Below are 18,636 nucleotides of genomic sequence, written 5' to 3'. Positions count from 1 at the left end.
GGAAAAATACCAGGTTTTTTTTTTTTCTTTTTTTTTTTCTTTTTTTAGCCAAACTCTCTTAAAGACAGCTTCATTGATTCCGAAATTCCACTCGCACAACCTTGGAATCCTACTTACAATAAAATAAATGAGTGCCTGGTTCAAACCTTTTACTTATTTTATAATTTCATTCCAGTGCATCCCCCACAAAATTGCAGTTCATTGTATGCATCCTGATCACATCACAGCATTTTTGTGGAATATGTCAAGTCTATGTAACTCCTTCCACCAACATTTCTTGACCGATTCCGAAGTAGTATTTTCCACATACTGTACACTTTTCACAATTCCCAAATGAAGACATTTTACATTCTTAATTTCTCACATTCTCCCACATCTGACTTTGAGCATTTCATTATCACCAGTACGCAGAATTTAGCACATCTGCACTCCACTTCTACATAAGCTGCATTTTCCAGTTTAAATATATTGAATAAATTGCTGAAGACATGACATGATTCACTCCCAATAACACGAGCCCTTGGTTCAGTTTTCCTTCTTTACAACAGCACTATACATTCCCGTGACGCCCAGAGGACGAGCTCCTAACTGAGATGACTGATGATGACATGAGCAACTGCAGCAGGTGTTCCGTGGCTGTGCAGCTTGATGGCTCTTGGCTGCCCATAAACAGCAGCTTCTCGAAGGCGCCCTCGGGAACTTCACATTGCACCCTGAAGCAACAAGTCCAATATGGCGTCTCAAGTTACAATATGTGAAGGGGAAAAAAAATGTTGACATATAACAGTTAATAGGGTGGGAGGATGCCAGGAAAAGCCAACTAGAACATCTTTACTTGATGTTAATCATAGGCAGGTGTGTTAACTCCCATTTAACATAAAAACTTGGCCACATTCACAGGTGTAGGGTGTGCACAGTTTTACAACCACATCTCAAATATTTTCTTTTGCCAATTGATCAGGGGTGTGTAGACTTTTAATACCCACTGTATTACCAGTCATAAATGGTCTCCGTGTTGGGGTCGGGCTTCACTTGCACCCACTGACCAATGGACCACATTCGCATAGATTTGGATTCCGAGTTGTCACCGTCCGTGTGCAAATCGGGAATATCCTCGTAGCACAGGAAGTAGCTGGGCAAAAATAAGCAGTTTTTGGAGTTAAAAAAAAAAAATACAAAATCAAATTTAAAAGTAAGGGGTGATAAAAAATAAGACTCACTAATCTGTCTCAGACTTGCTATTTCCGTCTTTTGCTCCAATGAGTCGCTTGACGTTCCAGCGCATGCGCTTGAACACACCGGTGTTGACTCTGGCCAGGTACGGCGTGGGCTTGCAATAGCGGAACGCGGTCACACTCAGCCTCAGCTGCTCCAACACTATGCGGCCGATGCAGAAGTGAGACAGGCTGGGGACAAGAGAGGAGAAACTGCTACTAGTAGGTGTTTTGTTGTTTTGTGTTTTTGCTACAAACAAGGTGTGTGTGTGTGTGTGTGATTCATGTTACATTTCCACATTTGGGAAATATGCGACCAGACTGGCGTTTTTGGCATTAAATGCAAGTAGTCAAGTCTGAATCAAATCATTTTCAGTCAAAAAGTTCTCCTGGAGTTTCTTACAGTTTTAGGCAAGCTCGCTCCGTGTATGCGTAGAAGAAGAATTGGATGGCAACAATGTCCAATCTGAACCCGTGTGTGCTCTCGTACGCCCTCTAAAGTCTGGCTGCCATACTGCAGCCCGTTTAATGTGATCAGGATAACTAAATATATAAAACACAAAAAAATGCTAAGTACGTCGATCAGATCAGCCTTACTAGTATAAGTGTCTGAAAACAGAAACGTGCAGAGATGCAGAACAGAACAGGCACTTTCCAAAAGTCTCCTGTGTTGTCATTTTGCTGTTGCTGCTTTTTGTGCGAGATTACGCGATCTATGAATGAATGAATACAATTTATTTTGATCAGTCATAAAAGAAAAAAAAAATACCACACACAGGTCCGTCATTTAAAACCGTTAGGCATTATTGTGACCCGTTTTGGGCTTTTTGATGGTTCTGTCCAAGTCATTTCAAAATAAGATAACGCCCAGGGGTAAAAAAAAAAAAAAAAAAAAAACATATACAGACCGAAAATGCATACAGGCTTGTCCCTTCCGCACTTTGGTTATATTATGAAACAATGAACAACTTTTTGCACTTATGACAAGAACGTTGAAATACTTCTTAAAGTATTGCTTATATAGTTAATACTTCTTGTATGTTGTGATAGCCAATAATTTACTTTATTTGTGATAGGAAAAATGAGAACAAGCGGCTTCACAAAACAGATAGGGTGTTTGTTAATACGTGACACTGTAATTTTATTGTTTCTGTTGAATCACATTTGTTTGTATACATACTCAACTCAACTCAAGTTTATTTATATAGCGCTTTCAAACAGCCTGAACTGTAGTAAATGTAATTGACTGTGTGTGTGCGCAGGCGTACTTGTCAGGCTTGGACTCGTCCAAAGTGAGGAGATTATTGTTGGCGAAGGTCAGCACCAGATGTTCCAATGTGTCACACATCTGCTGGGAGAACTCCATCAGCTGTACGTACTACATGCATACGCACACAGACCCACACAAAAACATATATATACAAAACACAAGGTTCCCCTGAAGCACCAAATGACAAACTTGCCTGTTGTAAAAAAAATTATAAGTACAAATATTGAGGTTTGTACCATGTCAGGGGGCAGCTGCATGGTTCTAGCCGTGGATTCCAGAAAGTTAAAATATGGTTGGCAAGCGTAGGTGAAACTCCTCACGGCGGCAACCTCGAGTCCTGATTGCTGGAAATGAAGTCATTTCAACAAATTAGTGCAGTTGTGTTGAGAATATATTGACCACATTCAATCGTGGAAACAGCCTGTTGCGAGACTTAAAAACAAACGTAAACGTCTTGGCATCCAGCTGGTCTTTTAATCGAGACGCCGACTCACCGCTGACCGGCTGACCCCATGTCGTACTTGGTTGACCGTCATCGCTTTGGCATCATTTGCTGACATTCTCAGAAGGATCTTTCTTACAGTGTCTGTTTACAAATAAATAAATGAATAAAATAAAGTTAAACTTTTTTCCAGTTTGAGAGGCCTTTAACAGGGTGTCTTTTACACCACTAACTGCATGGCTAACTGCTAATAGCATGTGAGCAGTTTAAGCTAGTTGAAATTATTCAATTTTACTAACAAGTTATCAGAGAAAAACTACATTGTGAGGATAGGTTGACCAGCAGCATAAATGGCTTACTTGTTTCAACACAGAAAATGATTTTTTTTTTCTTTAAAAAAAAATAAAATAAATCCCGACACTGAACTGCCATAGTAGTACATATGAGTGTGACACCTAGCTAGGGCTAGCTCTGATTAGCTACGCAGTTAACTAGCTCTGAGGAGCAAAGAGAGGAGATTGGATTTGTAAATAAGTCATGTCTGGTGAGTATGATGCATGTTATTAAAAGTTTTTACATTTGTGTCATGTTAGTAGATAAATATTGATTGTGAATGGCATCAAATGATAACGTCTATATTACATAACGTTTGGGGGAAGATGAAGGATTCGCTATGTTTCATAATAATGGTGTTCTTATGTGATATACCTCTCAATGTAATGCCACGGATTGTTTGTAAAATTGTGACATGGTAAGTGCTGTATTAAGGGATTGATTAGGTCAAACAAGTCCGGACTTGAAGGCCCTAATCCTAAATGCATCGCCCACCACTGAATTTTTGTGGCAGCAGTGACATTTGTCTGACGTAAAATACAAGCCATGGCTCATAAAAGGTGAGCAAACACTGTAAACACTATTTATTACTAAAAAGTAAATATAATATTAAAATCCATCGTAACATTATGCATTTTGAACATTAACATTGTGCTTAAAAGTCAAACATTTATTTAAATAGGGATTCCATTACAACGCATTGTATGTGAAGTAAAAAAAAAAAAAAAAAATGGAGCTAAATAACTGTTTAAAAACAAAGTTTAAATGCAGGTATACTCAACTTACAGGTCTTCCGCAAACCACTTGAGGTAGAACAAGACAGTTTGACAGGATCAATACTGCATACCCAACAAAGACTAAATAAGTTATTACATACCAGTTGCGTCTCTCTATTGATCTCAAGCAGCCTTCCTTCGGTGGAACTGATGACTTGGAAATATGCAGTGTGTATTGAGAGATAATAATCTATTTCATTCTTTGTTAAATATCATCAAAGATCTATGACATCAACACCACCAAGTGATTATTTTAAATGTAAGCTACCCTAAAATGGCGGTCCTTTTCATATTGCCTCCTTTTCCATGGTCCGGTAAGGGTTAACAGGCTTAAGTTTTCCCACATAACTTTTAATATGCTGTTCTTTAAAATGACCTCACATCTTCTAATTGCAAACATATTAGAAATAGATATTCATTGATGACACACTCCTTATTCCTCAGACCATTAGGCCCCTATAATCCTAATGCTTTTCTCACAAAATCTGAATGTTTCTCATTTTGTAATACAAGGGAATTGTTTTGAAATGTATTGCAAGGCAGAGCCATAAATTAAAAAACAGTTTTGATACAGATCTGTTGGTACGTCTGCTAATAATAATAATAAAAATACAAAACAACAACTTACCAGTAAGTACAATGAAAACTGTCTTAGCGAAATGGGAGTAATGTAGAAGAGTGGTGTGCATGTGGTCAAGTTTTAAATTTTGTGTGTGTGCGCGCCGGTGTGCAATTCATCAAAGCAAATCATCAAAGGACAAATGTTGTTCATGTCTGTTATGTTGATCAAAGAAAGGCCTCCGATGAAGACTATGCTCAATATCCAGTATGAAAGAGCTTTTTTAGATCTTCTCTTTTTGCATTGTTTTAAGTCCCACACATGATGATGCTATGCACTCACATGGAGCACACTGGATGCAAAATGGGATGGATTTATTGCACGCGTTGTGATGAAATGCAAAAATCTCACAAATAGTGGACCACCTAGATGTGGTGAACACAATTAAGCACAAATTTGTTATTTAATGTTATCTTTTATTGTTGTTTATTGTTCTTTTATTGTTAATGTATGATTGCAGTAGTGCGGACTATTTATTTTTGTGTTTGTAAAAAAAAAAAAAAAAAAAAAAAAAAAAGATCTTTTGGAAAGGTCTTGTGATGATTGTTTGAATAATTATGTCACAAGGCTTGTTGTTTATGAAGTCACTGTCACAAGATGCATCTGATGAGATGAATATAAAATGATGTCGCTAGGCTGTCTAGTGATGATATTTTAAGGTAAAAAAAATACCACAAACAGGGAATATTATAAAAGCTATGTTAGAAAGCCCCACCACTACTTAGCCTTAGAGTTCAAATGAACAAACTCGGAGACGCCACCAGTATTAGACTAAAACTGTATTGTTGAATAGAAATCTAAATTTTGATATTTTGAACAGTTTCACTAGTAATTCTACTAATTTCTCTTTTATCTTTGATTCAAGGTTATCGACCAAATCTAAAACTCCTTTTCACTGCCAATGCACCAAAACGTGGATGACATGTAAAATGCATCTCGGCTGCCTTGTGTTTTTACGCTCTTTTGTCAACTCAAAATTGGACAACTCAATTCAGCTAAATTGTTGTTCTGTTGTCAGACTTGTGTTATGATACCTTGTTTTTCAGTTTATCTCTATTTTCATTAAATTCTTGTTGCATCAAAATCTATCATAAATGTTATTAACATAGCTTACCTTCAACGTTCTAATTCATTACCAGTCCTCATTATTGCTGAATATAACTGTAGCTCACGACATTATTATTTTTTTTTTTCTAGCTAGGAAACGTTTCAGGTGTTCATTGACAGTACCACTGTCTTCATGTTGGAATTTCAATGGGAAAACATTCATAAATGTGGGGACGAAATAGTGTTAAAACGAAATGAAGAAAATTTAATTTTGAATCGTTACTGCCACCTGTGGATGGAAATTGAAACTGCATTTTTCCCTTCATGTACTAAACGCGCAGATGACGTCAAATCCGCAGACAGAGAGCGGGAAATTCGAACCCGATTGGCTGGCCCATAGTCAGGTTTATGATGCCTTGTGCCCCCGTTTTTTTTTCCCCTTGGTGCTTTTTATTGTCCTGTCCCTCTGTTTGGCCATTGTTGTTCATGTTTCTTGGACGTATTGAGCCTGTTAGGTTAAATTTCATTGCTTTGCATTTGCGCATGTGCAATGACAATAAAATGACAATAAAAGATCTTGTAATTATTTCAAGGCAAAGTATAATATAAATAAATGCTTTTAATGAGAACGCTGCAACATCTTTAACAAAAATACAAAAGGTGAACTCTAAAATTGTATAAAACTTTTACAAACTTTTCCTTTTAAAATAACAATAATATCAAACACTGAGCAGCATGAACAGGCACATACCTGTATGTAGAAATGCTAATTATTTCTCTAAGGCAAAGTGCAAAATGTCAACGTTTTAAAGCCAAACTCTTCAAAGAGAAAATGGCATTTTTAACACTAATATTCAGACATGAGGTAGGAACAATCTTGTGACCATAACTGGGGCCAGTATAACAAAACAAGCTCTGCTTATGGAGGGAGATGTTATATTGGTCCTCTCACATCGCCCTGAAATCCTGCTTGTGCTTTTAAATATGTGCCCCTGGTCTTAACATTTACAACAGAACAACCTCCTCCTCCTCAAACCTCGGAATCTCAATAAAATGACGGAGATGAACAGTCCTCCTGGGATGTGAGCAGCTCCAGCAGGTGCCCAGTGGCGCTGCAGCTGGTCGGTTCTTGTTTGCCCAAAAACAGCAGCTTCTCGAACACACCCTCTGGAATGTCACACAGTACCCTGACGCAAACACGTACACAAGTCAGTTAGATGCTAGAGAAGAAGAAGAAGAAGAAGATGATGATAAATAAATACAAATGAAAAATAAATAAATAAATAAAAATGTTAAACTAATTGAAATATGGCTGCATTTTTTAGTCATTGATACAGTAATTGCGTTATAATTAAAAAGATGTACTATTAAAAAAAAAACGTGTGATAATGATTTGTATTGGGTTAATTTTTCTGCCATAGATGGCATAATTGTATTTATAAGACATTGGTGACAGCTAAGTGCATTTCTCTTTTCATATCTATCATCTCAACTATCTAATCTTTAACATGAAGTAACTTGTGAAATTCTGCATTTTTTTTAATTGTAAAATACAACTTGATTCCAGCCTCCACAAATATACGCAATATTATTAAATGTATTACTGCTATATTTTGACTATATTTGACTGTATTTTGCAACTGGAATTCCCCCAGTACAAGTAAGGGGCGGTCATTAATCGTGCGTTAAAAAATTTGTGGCGTTAAAGGAACTTTAAATTAACTCAAAATTAACACACTCATTTTGACACCCCTAAAAAAATAAAATGTTGGGATATTTTTTTTTAGAAGGGAGAAGAAAAAGCAGATAAATAAATAAATATTGAGACAGGAAAGCAAAACACACCTTTGTCCTGGTTGCTCAGTACAATATTGCTTAGTTTAAAAAAAAAAAGAGGAACTGAATGTTTATGTCTATTCCCTCAAAATGTTTCATCCTTTTTGGTTTGATTGTACGTTTCAGGTTGTATTTACATATGAGAATCAAATAAAACAACTACTAAAGTTAATTCAACTTCTTATGTTACCAGTCTAAGATGTCGTCCGTGTTGAGGTCAGGCTTCACTTGCACCCATTTACCAATGGACCACATCTGCATCACTGTGGAATCTGTTTCGTCACCATCCGCTTGCGTATTGGGAATATCCTCGCAGCACAGGTAATAGCTGGGGGGGGCAGCTTTTATTAAAAAAAAAAAAAAACGAAGCGGAAAGGTAAGTAAGGAATCCGAAAATAAGACTTACTATGTTGGCTCGGGTTTGTTCACCCCATCGTTTGCGCCGTCGAGTCTCTCCACGTTCCAGCGCATGCGCTTAAACACGCCGGTGTCAACCCTCGCCAAGTACGTTGTGGGCTTACAGTAGCGGAACGCGGTCACTTTCAGTCTCAGTTGCTCCAGCTCTACGTGGCCGATACAGAAGTGAGACATACTGGGGAGACCACAAGATAATAGTTATTAATTACCTTTCCAAACTTCCGGTTTAACAAAATTGAGTTTACTCAAAATGTCTTGAGTGTTAATGCCCGCCAGTTTGTTTGCGTGTGCGTGTTTACTTGTCAGGATCGGTCTCGTCCAAAGTGAGGAGCTTGCGGCCGGCGTAGCTCAGCGCCATACGTTCCAAAGTGTCACACATCTGCTGAGAGAACTCCAACAACTGCACGCGCTATTGACACACACATACAAATTATGTACTGTGTATTGAATGCATACAGTTGAGTATGTCCGCACTGCAACTCATACTAATAATATTGTCAAAACAGGCCTTACAAGAGGTCCTTTGTTTACGACAGTCCCGACATATATATTTCAATATTATGAATGGCATGTGGCGAAAGAATACTTCCTCATAGTTACCAAGATTGAGTGCGTACCCTGATATCAGTGGACAACATCTTGGTTCTAGCTGTGGATTCCAGGAAGCTAAAGTAAGGCTGGCATATGTGGATGAAACTCCTCAGGATTACAACACTAAGTTCTTTCTCTTTTTTTGTCTTACTGTAATAGAACACATAATATAGAGACTGGTTTAATTCTCTTTTTTTTTTTTTTCTTGTATAATTTATACGAACAAAACACCTTACCGTTTGACACTGTGTATTTCCATGGCTTCGCTGAAGGTATACTGGACCTTCTTCTTCATAGACCGGAGGTTCCAGTTGAGCTTCCTAACTGGCACGGAGCTGCTTGACGATAGATGGCCACTCGAGGGCGCCACAATCTCTGAAATGAAGTTTTTATGGACACTGAATTAACTGCAATGGGTTTGTTTCGACGATATAACTATGGAAGCATTTAACTTTCACAACAGTCAAAAACAATTTCAATTATCACTCACAAGGATATCTATCAAAACATCTTTTTGTAACACAAGTAAAAGTTGATCTACGTGTTCAACATTTTACGACCACTTCTAATTAATGTCAAACATTGCGTGGCTTCCATCCCATCCACTTGAGTTGTGTCAGTATTATACTCTCTGGAGGATTACAAAACTGCCGATAAGTGTCTCAAAGAAACATTTGTTAGTGAATGAGAGTTAACCTGACTGTGTGACATCCAAGGTGGTCGCCAGACGCCCACTCACCACAGATCCCCTCTGCTACTTGCCCCGACATTCCTGGTCGAGGTTCATCCTTGACGTCTGTTATGTTCTTCGACATTCTTGTTACGCTCTTCCAAATCGCCTCGAGTGTCTGACTGAAAAATAATAACAATATTAATAGTAATTTAACAAGGACGAGGAGGGAACGCGGCCTCTCGCGCGATGCTAATGGTAAGCTAACAACTAATGGCACTCATGTAAAGTTCTAAAACGCGATCAAAACTGGAAAGACCAACTTTAATAAAAAAAATACAACTACAACTTTTTTATTATCGAATTACAACAATAATGAAATTACCTAAGATGTTGCTGATGGTATTTCTATGAAGAAATCGCTTTCTGTTGCGGTGGGTCTAAACTACTAGGGTGAAAGTTCGAAGGTAATGACAAATTAGACAAACAAATAAAAAATAAACTAGATTAAACTTTCTGTTGTTGTTTTAAAATTACTTATTGCTGTAAGTATAATTACAGCAGGCCCTTGCCTACAAATGTTATATAATATTTTCACGTTTCAAAATTAATATGCTGGTTATAAACAAAAGCACATTTAAGTGTGTTACTCGTATATAATATGATGTTTTTACATTAGCATTTTTCTTAATAATAATTAAAAATTTGTTCACCAAACTTGTGGCATAATTTGTTTGCTTAATAGCATAATTGACAAGACATTTTTTTCTGTCACAATATTAAAAATAAAATGAAATTCCAATTTGCTTGCAAAAACATGTTTAGTTTTGTTTTTCTTATTTTTGAGTAGATTTGGCATCCCAGAAGAAGCATTTATGCATAATTGAATACAAACAGTGACACAACACATTTAGTCAGATAATATAACAATACTCAGGTATATTTATGCTCTTTATTCTCTACAAAAATTTTTTTTTAACTAATATTACTGCATCTTACCGGTTCTTCTTCGATTGTGTCTACGTAACTGTACAGAATTGCACTACCTCCTGGTGGCCAAAGTGGACACAGCAGAAGGAGAAGTGCAATAAAGAAACTGTATCTGATTGCAGCAGTCATGATGCACATTCTTTACAATTTATTTCATTATTTTATAAGTCACATACTTTTATCGGGCCCCAAATGCCTAAATTGCCTCTAATTACACAAGTATTTAAAATGCGGATGTCTTTGATGAGTTAGCAAAACACGTCTTGGAGAGTCAGTCCACTTTGAATGAAAATTATAGTCTAAACAGGTACAACAATTTTTTTTAATCTTATGTTGTTGAATTATTTAATGTAACATACCTTAAACTTAAAAATGTGTTAATTTATTCAACAGTTGCTTCACATCACGTCACAGGTTAGGGTTGCCTTGACAACCACGCAGCCGGCTAGTCACGTGACACATCCGGCTGCGCTGCCGCGCGCGCACCATCCCAACAGTGGCCGGGTGGTGCCGGGGTCGCGCGCCCCCGGACACCAGCTCAGCTTGTACTAGTGAGAAACACGCACGTCCTACCGCCCAAAGTGAGTGTCTCGCCGTGACTAGAGCGGTTTTTACGTGTACACCACCTCGCCGTGTGTCCTTGTGAAGCGCGGCGAGTGTTTGCGCAAGCTGACAGGCGGCGTCCTGGGTGTCACGTGATCCCAGGAAGCAAGCCTGGCAGGCAGCGAGCGAGGCGTGTTTCAGGCTTCACGGATTTTACCGGCAGTGCTCGACTGTAAGCGAGGAAGAAGAAGGTCCTGTCTCTTCCGATATAGTTCACTCGCAACTCGCCCGCGGATGTGACTTTTTGAGCGGCAGGACGAGACGGAAGCGCCGCCGCGTGGGGGGATTTTCTTTCTTATGCGGGGTTCATTGTTGTAAGCTGCCATTGTGGATGTCCCCTTGCTCGGATTGGATGGTTGACCACGAGACGTAAACGGCAGCGACCACGTTCGTATTAGTACATTTTTAAAAATACAACGTGAGAGGAGAAGCTCGGGGAAATAACCGACAGGGTGGGTCCACACCCAGGCGAGGATTACCTCTTGACCGCTTTTGTGTCAACAGGCTGTTCGGACAAAGTTGAGACAACATCCATCATTGTGTGCCATTGTCTCGGAGCTGGTTGGCGTGGGGTTGGGGAGGATAAGCCCCACATGAGCACAGGTTGTCCGGCGGGGACACGGCGACAGGCACCGCGATGGCCAACGACTCAATACAAGTAAGTTGACCTCTTTGAATTGCCCTGTTTCACTCAGTATGCAACCCTTTCGTTTTTCGACGGTACTCCTTGTTTCAATCACTCCCTATAAGTCTACTAGCATCTATACAATTGTACAATGTGCATATTAGTTTATACACCCAGGCAGAATTTTGTGAAATATTGGCTTTTTCTTTGGGAAATTATGGAATGAGCACAATAATAGGTTGATTTGCATGACATTAAAAACAAGTTACATGTTTTTAAATGTTTTTGCCTGATGACTTAAAGAATGGTACACATTTTGCAAATTCTGGTACATCATGTGCCCCATATGTACGTTTGTATAGCTGTAATTAAAAAAAAAAAAAAAGTCTAAGTTGAGTGTTTGATAAGAGGAGTTGAATTCAGTATGTCTCTGTTGATTCTTTCACAAACAGTATTCTAAAACTGCAAAATCATCAACAATGGTGGAGACATTCTTAAATGCAATCTATGTTGCCTTTTAACACACAGTGTTCTGCATGGAATTCGGTCGGTGTTCAGCTATGTCGCCATATCCTCTCCGGATGAAATGATTCAAAATGATCCAGGCGGCCAAAAATGTTTTCCTACTTAGTGATCGGGACTGTAAAATTCAGGTATTTAAAATTGCAGTGGTCTGTCATGTTTGATCTCTTTCATTACAGGATAAAAAAAATATAAAAAATCGTTATTAGGGATCTCTTGTGGACCTAGAACAGTGTCCTGAGGAACCCCCAGGCACTCAGTTGATTGGGAATGGATAGCTTATTTCTTATTAATAATTTACTGTGGGACACCTCTGTGTTGGTAACCTGGATGCAGGACCCACATAGGGTTCAGTCAGTCACCTTTGCATAAGCAGTGTATATCATATAGTGTCCTTGGATGTTTTGTATGGTGATGGTAGGAGCTAAAATAGTCACGATAGTCGTGTTTTGATAGGACACATTACATGAACACTTTACTATTGGAGTTGCCTTTTTGAGGCAGTTTTATTTTACTGGTGGATGCCGTAGTAGCATAAATAACACCGCCAGCTCTCTTGACATTTTTTGTTCAAAATCCAGAATTATGTTCATTCGTTTCCACTGAGTTTTCTTTCATGACACAATGACATTTTAGAAACGTATGTGTTGACGTTTTAAGAGTGGGGTTGCAGCAAGTAATTTGGCAGAGGCTGCTACAAATCTCACACAACTAACTACACAACAAGTTTGTCTGTTCGGCAATCTTGCGTTCTTGATGCAATAAGGGGAAGTTGTATGTCATTCTCTTGAGGAGTGAAACAGGATACACGTTAGCATTGCATTGTCCCAGTACAGTAGGATGTAGCCAATTCAGGGTTATAGTAGTCGACCAAAGAATTGAGTCAGTTCGTTTCTGCACCATGAAATAAAATATGGGTAGCATCATTTCATAACTTTTTGAGAGATTGTTTTCAATTTGTTAGCAGGATTGAATATCATGTGATAAGCATGACACTTGGAGAAAATGAATAATTCTGGTCTTGGTCTTCTTAGGCCAATACAATTGTCAGATTCATTAAATCATGGTCGAGTATGCGTCCACAACTTGGGAGGTGGGCCATGCTGTTCATCTAGAGATCTAGAGGAGCTAGTGGGATGGCTTTGTTTTTATTTGCATCCGGAGCTCATGAGTCCAGCATGTGCAGCGGCAGGTAGTAAAAATGAAACGGTCTGAGTTTAATTATGCTGCTGACGTGCTAGGCTGTTATCAGACTGCTCTTAAAAGCTTCAAGTCGGGTGACTTTTCCACTTGAAGCGGTCCTCCTAACGCTTTTCTTTGACGCCGTGGTGTCTCTCGGCCAGACACAAGAGTTCCGGCATGAATGTAGTTGTTCCATTACACTTGGTCTATTGAAAACAACCGGTGTTGGAAAAACGTCTTAACGTTATACTTCAGGAAGATAACAGGCCACTGTGATGTATGATCAGTAAATATTAGGATTGGTGGCAAAGGACAAAGCTCAAGAGCTGTATGACTGATAGGGATGTAACGATAAGTGCAATATCGTGATATTGTGATATTAAAACTGCCACAATATCGTCGTCGTCATGTTCGCGATACTTAAATGCAACATATCTGTTAAAGTCAGGTTGATTTCCATTTCTGCATTTCTAGCACCCTCTGGTGGCTAGTTTGTTTAGTGCAATTTAATTTTCATTAGGGATGTTTTAGCCCTTCTATGCTGAAAATCTGCACTAATTGTCAGATGAAGTTATAAAGTCAATATTTGGAGAAACTCAATGTTGCGTGCATTAACAACATAACATGATAATAATAATAATAAAACATAATAATATAATATAATTGCAGTTATGTACAAAAGCACATTATTGTGCTTTTTTAAGTATGAGCTCATTTTTTTTTACAATATTGTGACCTTTTTTTAAATATCGCCAACCTCCCCACAATATCGTGATAATTGTGGTATCGTGAGCTTCATATCTTGATAATATCGTATCGTGACGTTTGGATATCGTTACATCCCTAATGACTTGGTTTCCTGTTCATTCATACGTTCACTGTACTTGTGTGGAAGTGAAACCACTCAACCTATGTCCACACATACATTTGTATGGTTGTTTGCCTACTCGAGGATCAAATGAAAACACATTTGTAACTGAAAGCTTTCATTTTCATCAAGCTGAAGTGCCCTTTGTGCAAGTGGGAATGATACAAGTTTTCAAAAAGAGCTACTTCTTGTGGCGGTTGCTTCAATGTTTGTCAAATTTCCAGTTTAGAAATACAATTTGTCACGCTATTTGCTGCACTTTTATTGGTCAGCAATACATAAAAGGACAAACCTTGTATCGACTGCACTTTAGAAATACCGCCTGCGTGCAACTTGATAATCTTATTCGGTTATCACATAGTTTTGTACGTGGGTTTCTTGTTTTAAACCCTCCTTGACTGCAGTCTTCCCATGACGTGTTATTTGTTTGGCCCTCACGAAGACACTATTAAACACCACTCAGTAGAAGCCCCTCATATCACACTTCCTCATAAAATATTCGAGGGGAGGCATGAATGCGAGCGAGTACATTACGTTGATAGGTCTGCGGCCGTTTTGTCTCGTGTGTAATGTTTTCGCATGGGGATGTTCGCCCGGATTTAGAGACCGACCTCTGGGGAATGCACTGGAGTACTCCTTACAAGGGCATACCATGACATAAGTAGACAGATATGCACGCTGCCGTTTTCTTTTCTCTGACGTCACCGCCCTGCAGGCAGACATGCATGCAGAGTCCGCAGCAAAGCTTCAAGTAACAGTTAAGCACCGAAAGACACACACAGATCACATTCCCATTCATTCCAGTGGCAGACATCCAGTCAAACAGGACCGTGTACTTCCAATCATGTGATGTCATTTCTCAACAATATCTTTTTCTGACCCGACCTCGGATAAGCGGTAGAAGATGGATGGATGGATCTTTTTCTGAAGTATATCACTTCTTCAAATCCTGGAAATTACTACATACTTTGTATTGTCTGGCCCTCAAAAGAATGTGCTACTTCAACGAAGCTTGTAAATTGCTCTTGTCTTGGATCTCATAGCCATGTTTTCACCGTATTCGTTTGACGGTGGGTATCCTCTGAGGTTCACATGGCCTCGGCCCCAAGGGCAGAGGGTAGAGTGTCTAAAGGGTATTATGCCGATGCCGGCAGCTCTCTGCAGCCTCAGCAGTACAATAGCACCTATTGTCTGACACCCGCAACCTAGATCACATTCAGTTCACTGCCAGTTCATTTCCCCACGTCATTTGACTGAGGCGGTTGGCGACCACACCCTCACCAGCCGACCAACCAAACCCGAAGCTTCGTCATCAAGCACCCCCTTACCGTGTGAGACTGTAGTAAATAGTAATCTGATAGAAGTGGCTCATTCATCCACCAATGACTATTTTTTTCTTTAGTGCTGCTATTGGTGATAATCTTTCCCAATATCCCCAATAAGTATTTCAGTTATTGTCATAAAACAGCAGTAATTCCTCACACATGTGACCAGGCCTCCTGACATGTCAACACCAGCAGCCTTGCACCCTGACATACTTTGACCCTTGACCCTCCCTCATTATGGCAGTGCCCAGGGCCACATGCATCGATCCCAGCGCCATTGCTGTCATGCTGTTTAAAGTACGTTGACCCTCTTTGCCAGGACGCTGGCAAAGAAACGGCGAACAAGGGCCATTCCTTGACTTTACTTGTTCATCCTCTTACTCACACCATTGATTGTTTTTTGGGTTTTTTTCCTCCCAGCAGGAGGCTGGCTGGTAAAAAGTTCTCGAACAAAACAATGGGCCGTCTTAACAGGATAAATGAAGCACGCTTTCCTAGAGCTGACTCGACAAACACAAAGCTCAGTTGCTAATGTGAATGCACGTGCGTCTTGGTGGCAAGTAGCTTTGTCATGCAACAATGCTGAGCCATTAAATGTAATCCTGAAAGTAGTCAAATGAAAATGCCATAGTGAGTCTTGTGAGAAATCGCACAGTTATATTGGTATGTTCATTTTAAGATGATGGCACACTTAAGGGTGGACTTTCAAAATGTGCAATTTCATCAATACCTCCTGCACATCACTGTGTTTTGTCATCAATGTCCAAGGTTTAATGAGAAATTAGGATCATGTAACTTAGTCTTAAATTAACTAATATTTATGATTTTGGATCGTGGGAGGAAGGCGTGGTAACCCGGAGAAAACCCACATAAGCACAGGGAGAGAATACAAACTCCACACAGGAAGGTCAAAGCCGAGATTTGAATAGCAAAGCTCAGAACTGGCAGACATGCTTAACGCCAGTCCCCTATGCTGTCCACATTCGTAATAGCTCAATCTCCGAAACTTTGCGCAGTTTTGGGCTCGGCCCCTGTTTACTGGAAAAATAGACCTCAAAAGTCAGCTTGAAGTATGAATTGTGATTGCGCTTTTTTTTTTTTGTTCTGAAAGTCACAGAGTGTACTTCCCCCTTTTCAGAGAAGTTTGGTTTTGCTAATTTTAGCTGGGTTCTGTTGTGGGCTTACTGGTGCAAGACAAAAAGTGACAGTGACAAGAGAAGTCCATGAAGTGCTTGTTTTTCAAAAATGAAAATAGTCTGTGGACACATTTAAATTTTCTCACATTTTTTTTTGTATCCCAAGACCAAATGATTTCAAGCCTGTGTTGTGCATTTTCTTGGGCTTTTTTAAAATTTAAATCAATTAATTATATATATTTTTTCCACCCCAGAAGGCTACCAGAAATTGTAAGGAGGAAAATGCAATGATAAATATGTCCCTAACCGATTATTATTATCCTGCCAAATATCGGTTATGTTGTATTTTGGATGTTTTGATTGGAAAGCATTTATGTAAGAAAATTGATCTAGTTTAGTTTGTTTTGATTTAATGGTTAACAAAGAATTTGAAATTGTACTTATTATGATCTAGTTCAATATAATATGGCTATCAATCAAAAAAAAAAAAAAAAAGTTTTGAAACTTGACAAGCAAATCAGACGTCAACTAGCCTGCAGCAGCAACTTGCTTTTGACCTTGTTTTTTTTGTATTCCTGCCCACTAAGGAGAACAACAATGAGAAGAAGGATGATGAGTTGTTTCCTTCAATGTGCAATAAATTAAATGTAGTAGAGATTGCCAAACATCAAATCCAATTCCTGCCACCTCTTTCTGGGCCAGAATGCTGCACAACAGCGCAGAGACAAGCGCAAACGACTTTACTTTGCAGCAGCTGCTGCTGGTTTATCTTTGTCCATTATGCCGAAAGGGAAACTGGAAAGTCGAGGCTTGTTGACATAAACAAGGCGGTGTTTGTACAGCAATTGAATAACATCTGAATGAAGGATTTTATATTCAATCTTTTAATGTGTTTTTCCCAGAAATATTCTTGACCAAATTGCCGTAGTAGTATGACTAGTTTTGAATCAAGTGATCTACTATATTGCCCTTATTGTACACCCTCCCTGTTTTCTCCTGCTCAATCTCCTCCCTTCTCTCCAAACTACAGCTGTTGCCTTCCCCCTTGTACCCCCTCCCTCCCCCTGAAGCCACCGCTTTGTTTTCCCATTTGGGTTGTACCTCAAGAGCTGTCGTCTGCTGGGGGATAATTAGAAGGAAAATGTCTGTTGGGCCTACAAACAACACTTGCAGGCTAAATATGGGTCCCTTACCAAATTGTTGAACATATTCACTGTAGAAGTTTGCTGTGGGGTGTAGCGTCATACTCATGTAGCTAAATAAAGTAACCCAAATGAATCCGTGTGCTATAGGGGTGTTAAAAAAAAAAAATCGATTCGGCGATATATCGCGATACTACATCGCGCGATTCTCGAATCGATTCAATAATCGGCAGAATCGATTTTTTTTTTTTTTTTTTTTTTTTTTTTTTTTTTTTTTTTTTTTTTTTTTTTTTTTTTTTAGGATTCACACCTTGAGCATGGAAGAATGTTATATGAACGGCACATTAAGCCTTAATATTTTTATTTTAATGCTGTTCAAACATGAAACAGATTACAACCTCTATAAGACTGAAATTTCAGATAAATAAATAATACATTTTCATATAAATCTTACACTCTACAAGCTTACTGATTAGTATTTTCTAAATATGAATGAAAAAAAATCGTAACAATCGACTTATAAATTCGTATCGGGATTAATCGGTATCGAATCGTGACCATTCGTATCGGGATTAATCGGTATCGAATCGAATCGTGACCTGTGAATCGTGATACGAATCGAATCGTCAGGTACTAGGCAATTCACACCCCTAGTGTGCTAGCTTTAATAGCATTTGGAATATACGGAAAATATATTCACAGGCATAGCATATTCAGTCTTTATGTACAGTATATGAGTTGTGCATGTTTGTGTGTGAGGGTGTGACTTATATAATTGGGTTAAGGAAAAGTCCCCGCAAACAGTCCCTCGTCTCAACTGTGTGTGTGTGCGGATCAAGTTTCACTCGAGTAAACACAATGGCTTTGGAATGACAGATTGAAATAATTGCATTGTTCCTGATCCCAAATAAGAAATTGTAGCCTCTTTCACACAGATATACAAAAATAGTCAGGCCTGGCATGTAAATGACGTTTTTACAGGTCCATGTGAAAAGAACGGTGAAGTACACAAAATGTACTGTATCTAT

General features: G+C 38.9%; 3 protein-coding genes across 13 annotated transcripts in view; 1 reads left to right on the top strand and 2 right to left on the bottom strand.

Moving 5' to 3' along the window:
- Positions 1 to 134: 134 nt before the first annotated feature.
- LOC144020098 (UPF0575 protein C19orf67 homolog) lies at positions 135 to 5,942 on the bottom strand. 4 transcript variants are annotated; one of them, XM_077523180.1, is made up of 7 exons: positions 5,769 to 5,942; positions 2,979 to 3,070; positions 2,721 to 2,828; positions 2,483 to 2,592; positions 1,221 to 1,406; positions 995 to 1,132; positions 135 to 713 (listed from the first exon to the last, which is right to left on the bottom strand). In XM_077523180.1, the coding sequence occupies exons 2-7, from the start codon at positions 3,042 to 3,044 to the stop codon at positions 551 to 553; spliced, it is 771 nt and encodes a 256-aa protein (XP_077379306.1). In that variant the 5' UTR covers positions 3,045 to 3,070; positions 5,769 to 5,942; the 3' UTR covers positions 135 to 550. The 4 variants fall into 4 exon arrangements, with proteins under 4 accessions (XP_077379306.1, XP_077379305.1, XP_077379304.1 ...); XM_077523179.1 differs by lacking the exon at positions 5,769 to 5,942 and adding an exon at positions 4,664 to 5,142 and having other exon boundaries at positions 2,483 to 2,562; XM_077523178.1 differs by lacking the exon at positions 5,769 to 5,942 and adding an exon at positions 4,664 to 5,138.
- Positions 1,273 to 18,636, top strand: part of pkn1a (protein kinase N1a) — a 45,661-nt gene continuing 28,297 nt past the window's right edge. Inside the window, exons 1-3 of one of the 5 annotated variants that reach the window (XM_077523167.1) lie at positions 1,273 to 1,436; positions 2,477 to 2,585; positions 11,313 to 11,466. In XM_077523167.1, the coding sequence (XP_077379293.1) occupies positions 11,446 to 11,466 (21 nt within the window). In that variant the 5' untranslated portion in view covers positions 1,273 to 1,436; positions 2,477 to 2,585; positions 11,313 to 11,445. The other 4 variants (XM_077523169.1, XM_077523166.1, XM_077523168.1 and 1 more) reach the window with 4 other exon arrangements.
- Positions 6,315 to 11,147, bottom strand: LOC144020097 (UPF0575 protein C19orf67 homolog). Of its 4 annotated transcripts, none has more exons than XM_077523177.1 (8): positions 10,832 to 11,147; positions 9,285 to 9,393; positions 8,782 to 8,920; positions 8,572 to 8,695; positions 8,254 to 8,363; positions 7,944 to 8,129; positions 7,728 to 7,865; positions 6,315 to 6,888 (listed from the first exon to the last, which is right to left on the bottom strand). In XM_077523177.1, the coding sequence occupies exons 2-8, from the start codon at positions 9,358 to 9,360 to the stop codon at positions 6,747 to 6,749; spliced, it is 915 nt and encodes a 304-aa protein (XP_077379303.1). In that variant the 5' UTR covers positions 9,361 to 9,393; positions 10,832 to 11,147; the 3' UTR covers positions 6,315 to 6,746. The 4 variants fall into 4 exon arrangements, with proteins under 4 accessions (XP_077379303.1, XP_077379302.1, XP_077379300.1 ...); XM_077523176.1 differs by having other exon boundaries at positions 9,285 to 9,397; positions 10,565 to 10,843; XM_077523174.1 differs by lacking the exon at positions 10,832 to 11,147 and adding an exon at positions 9,601 to 9,808 and having other exon boundaries at positions 9,285 to 9,397.

Source organism: Festucalex cinctus, chromosome 6, assembly GCF_051991245.1.
Source record: "Festucalex cinctus isolate MCC-2025b chromosome 6, RoL_Fcin_1.0, whole genome shotgun sequence".
Classification (NCBI taxonomy): Eukaryota; Metazoa; Chordata; class Actinopteri; order Syngnathiformes; family Syngnathidae; genus Festucalex; species Festucalex cinctus.
Note: the sequence above shows the minus strand (reverse complement) of the source record. Positions and strands in the feature narration are given on the sequence as shown.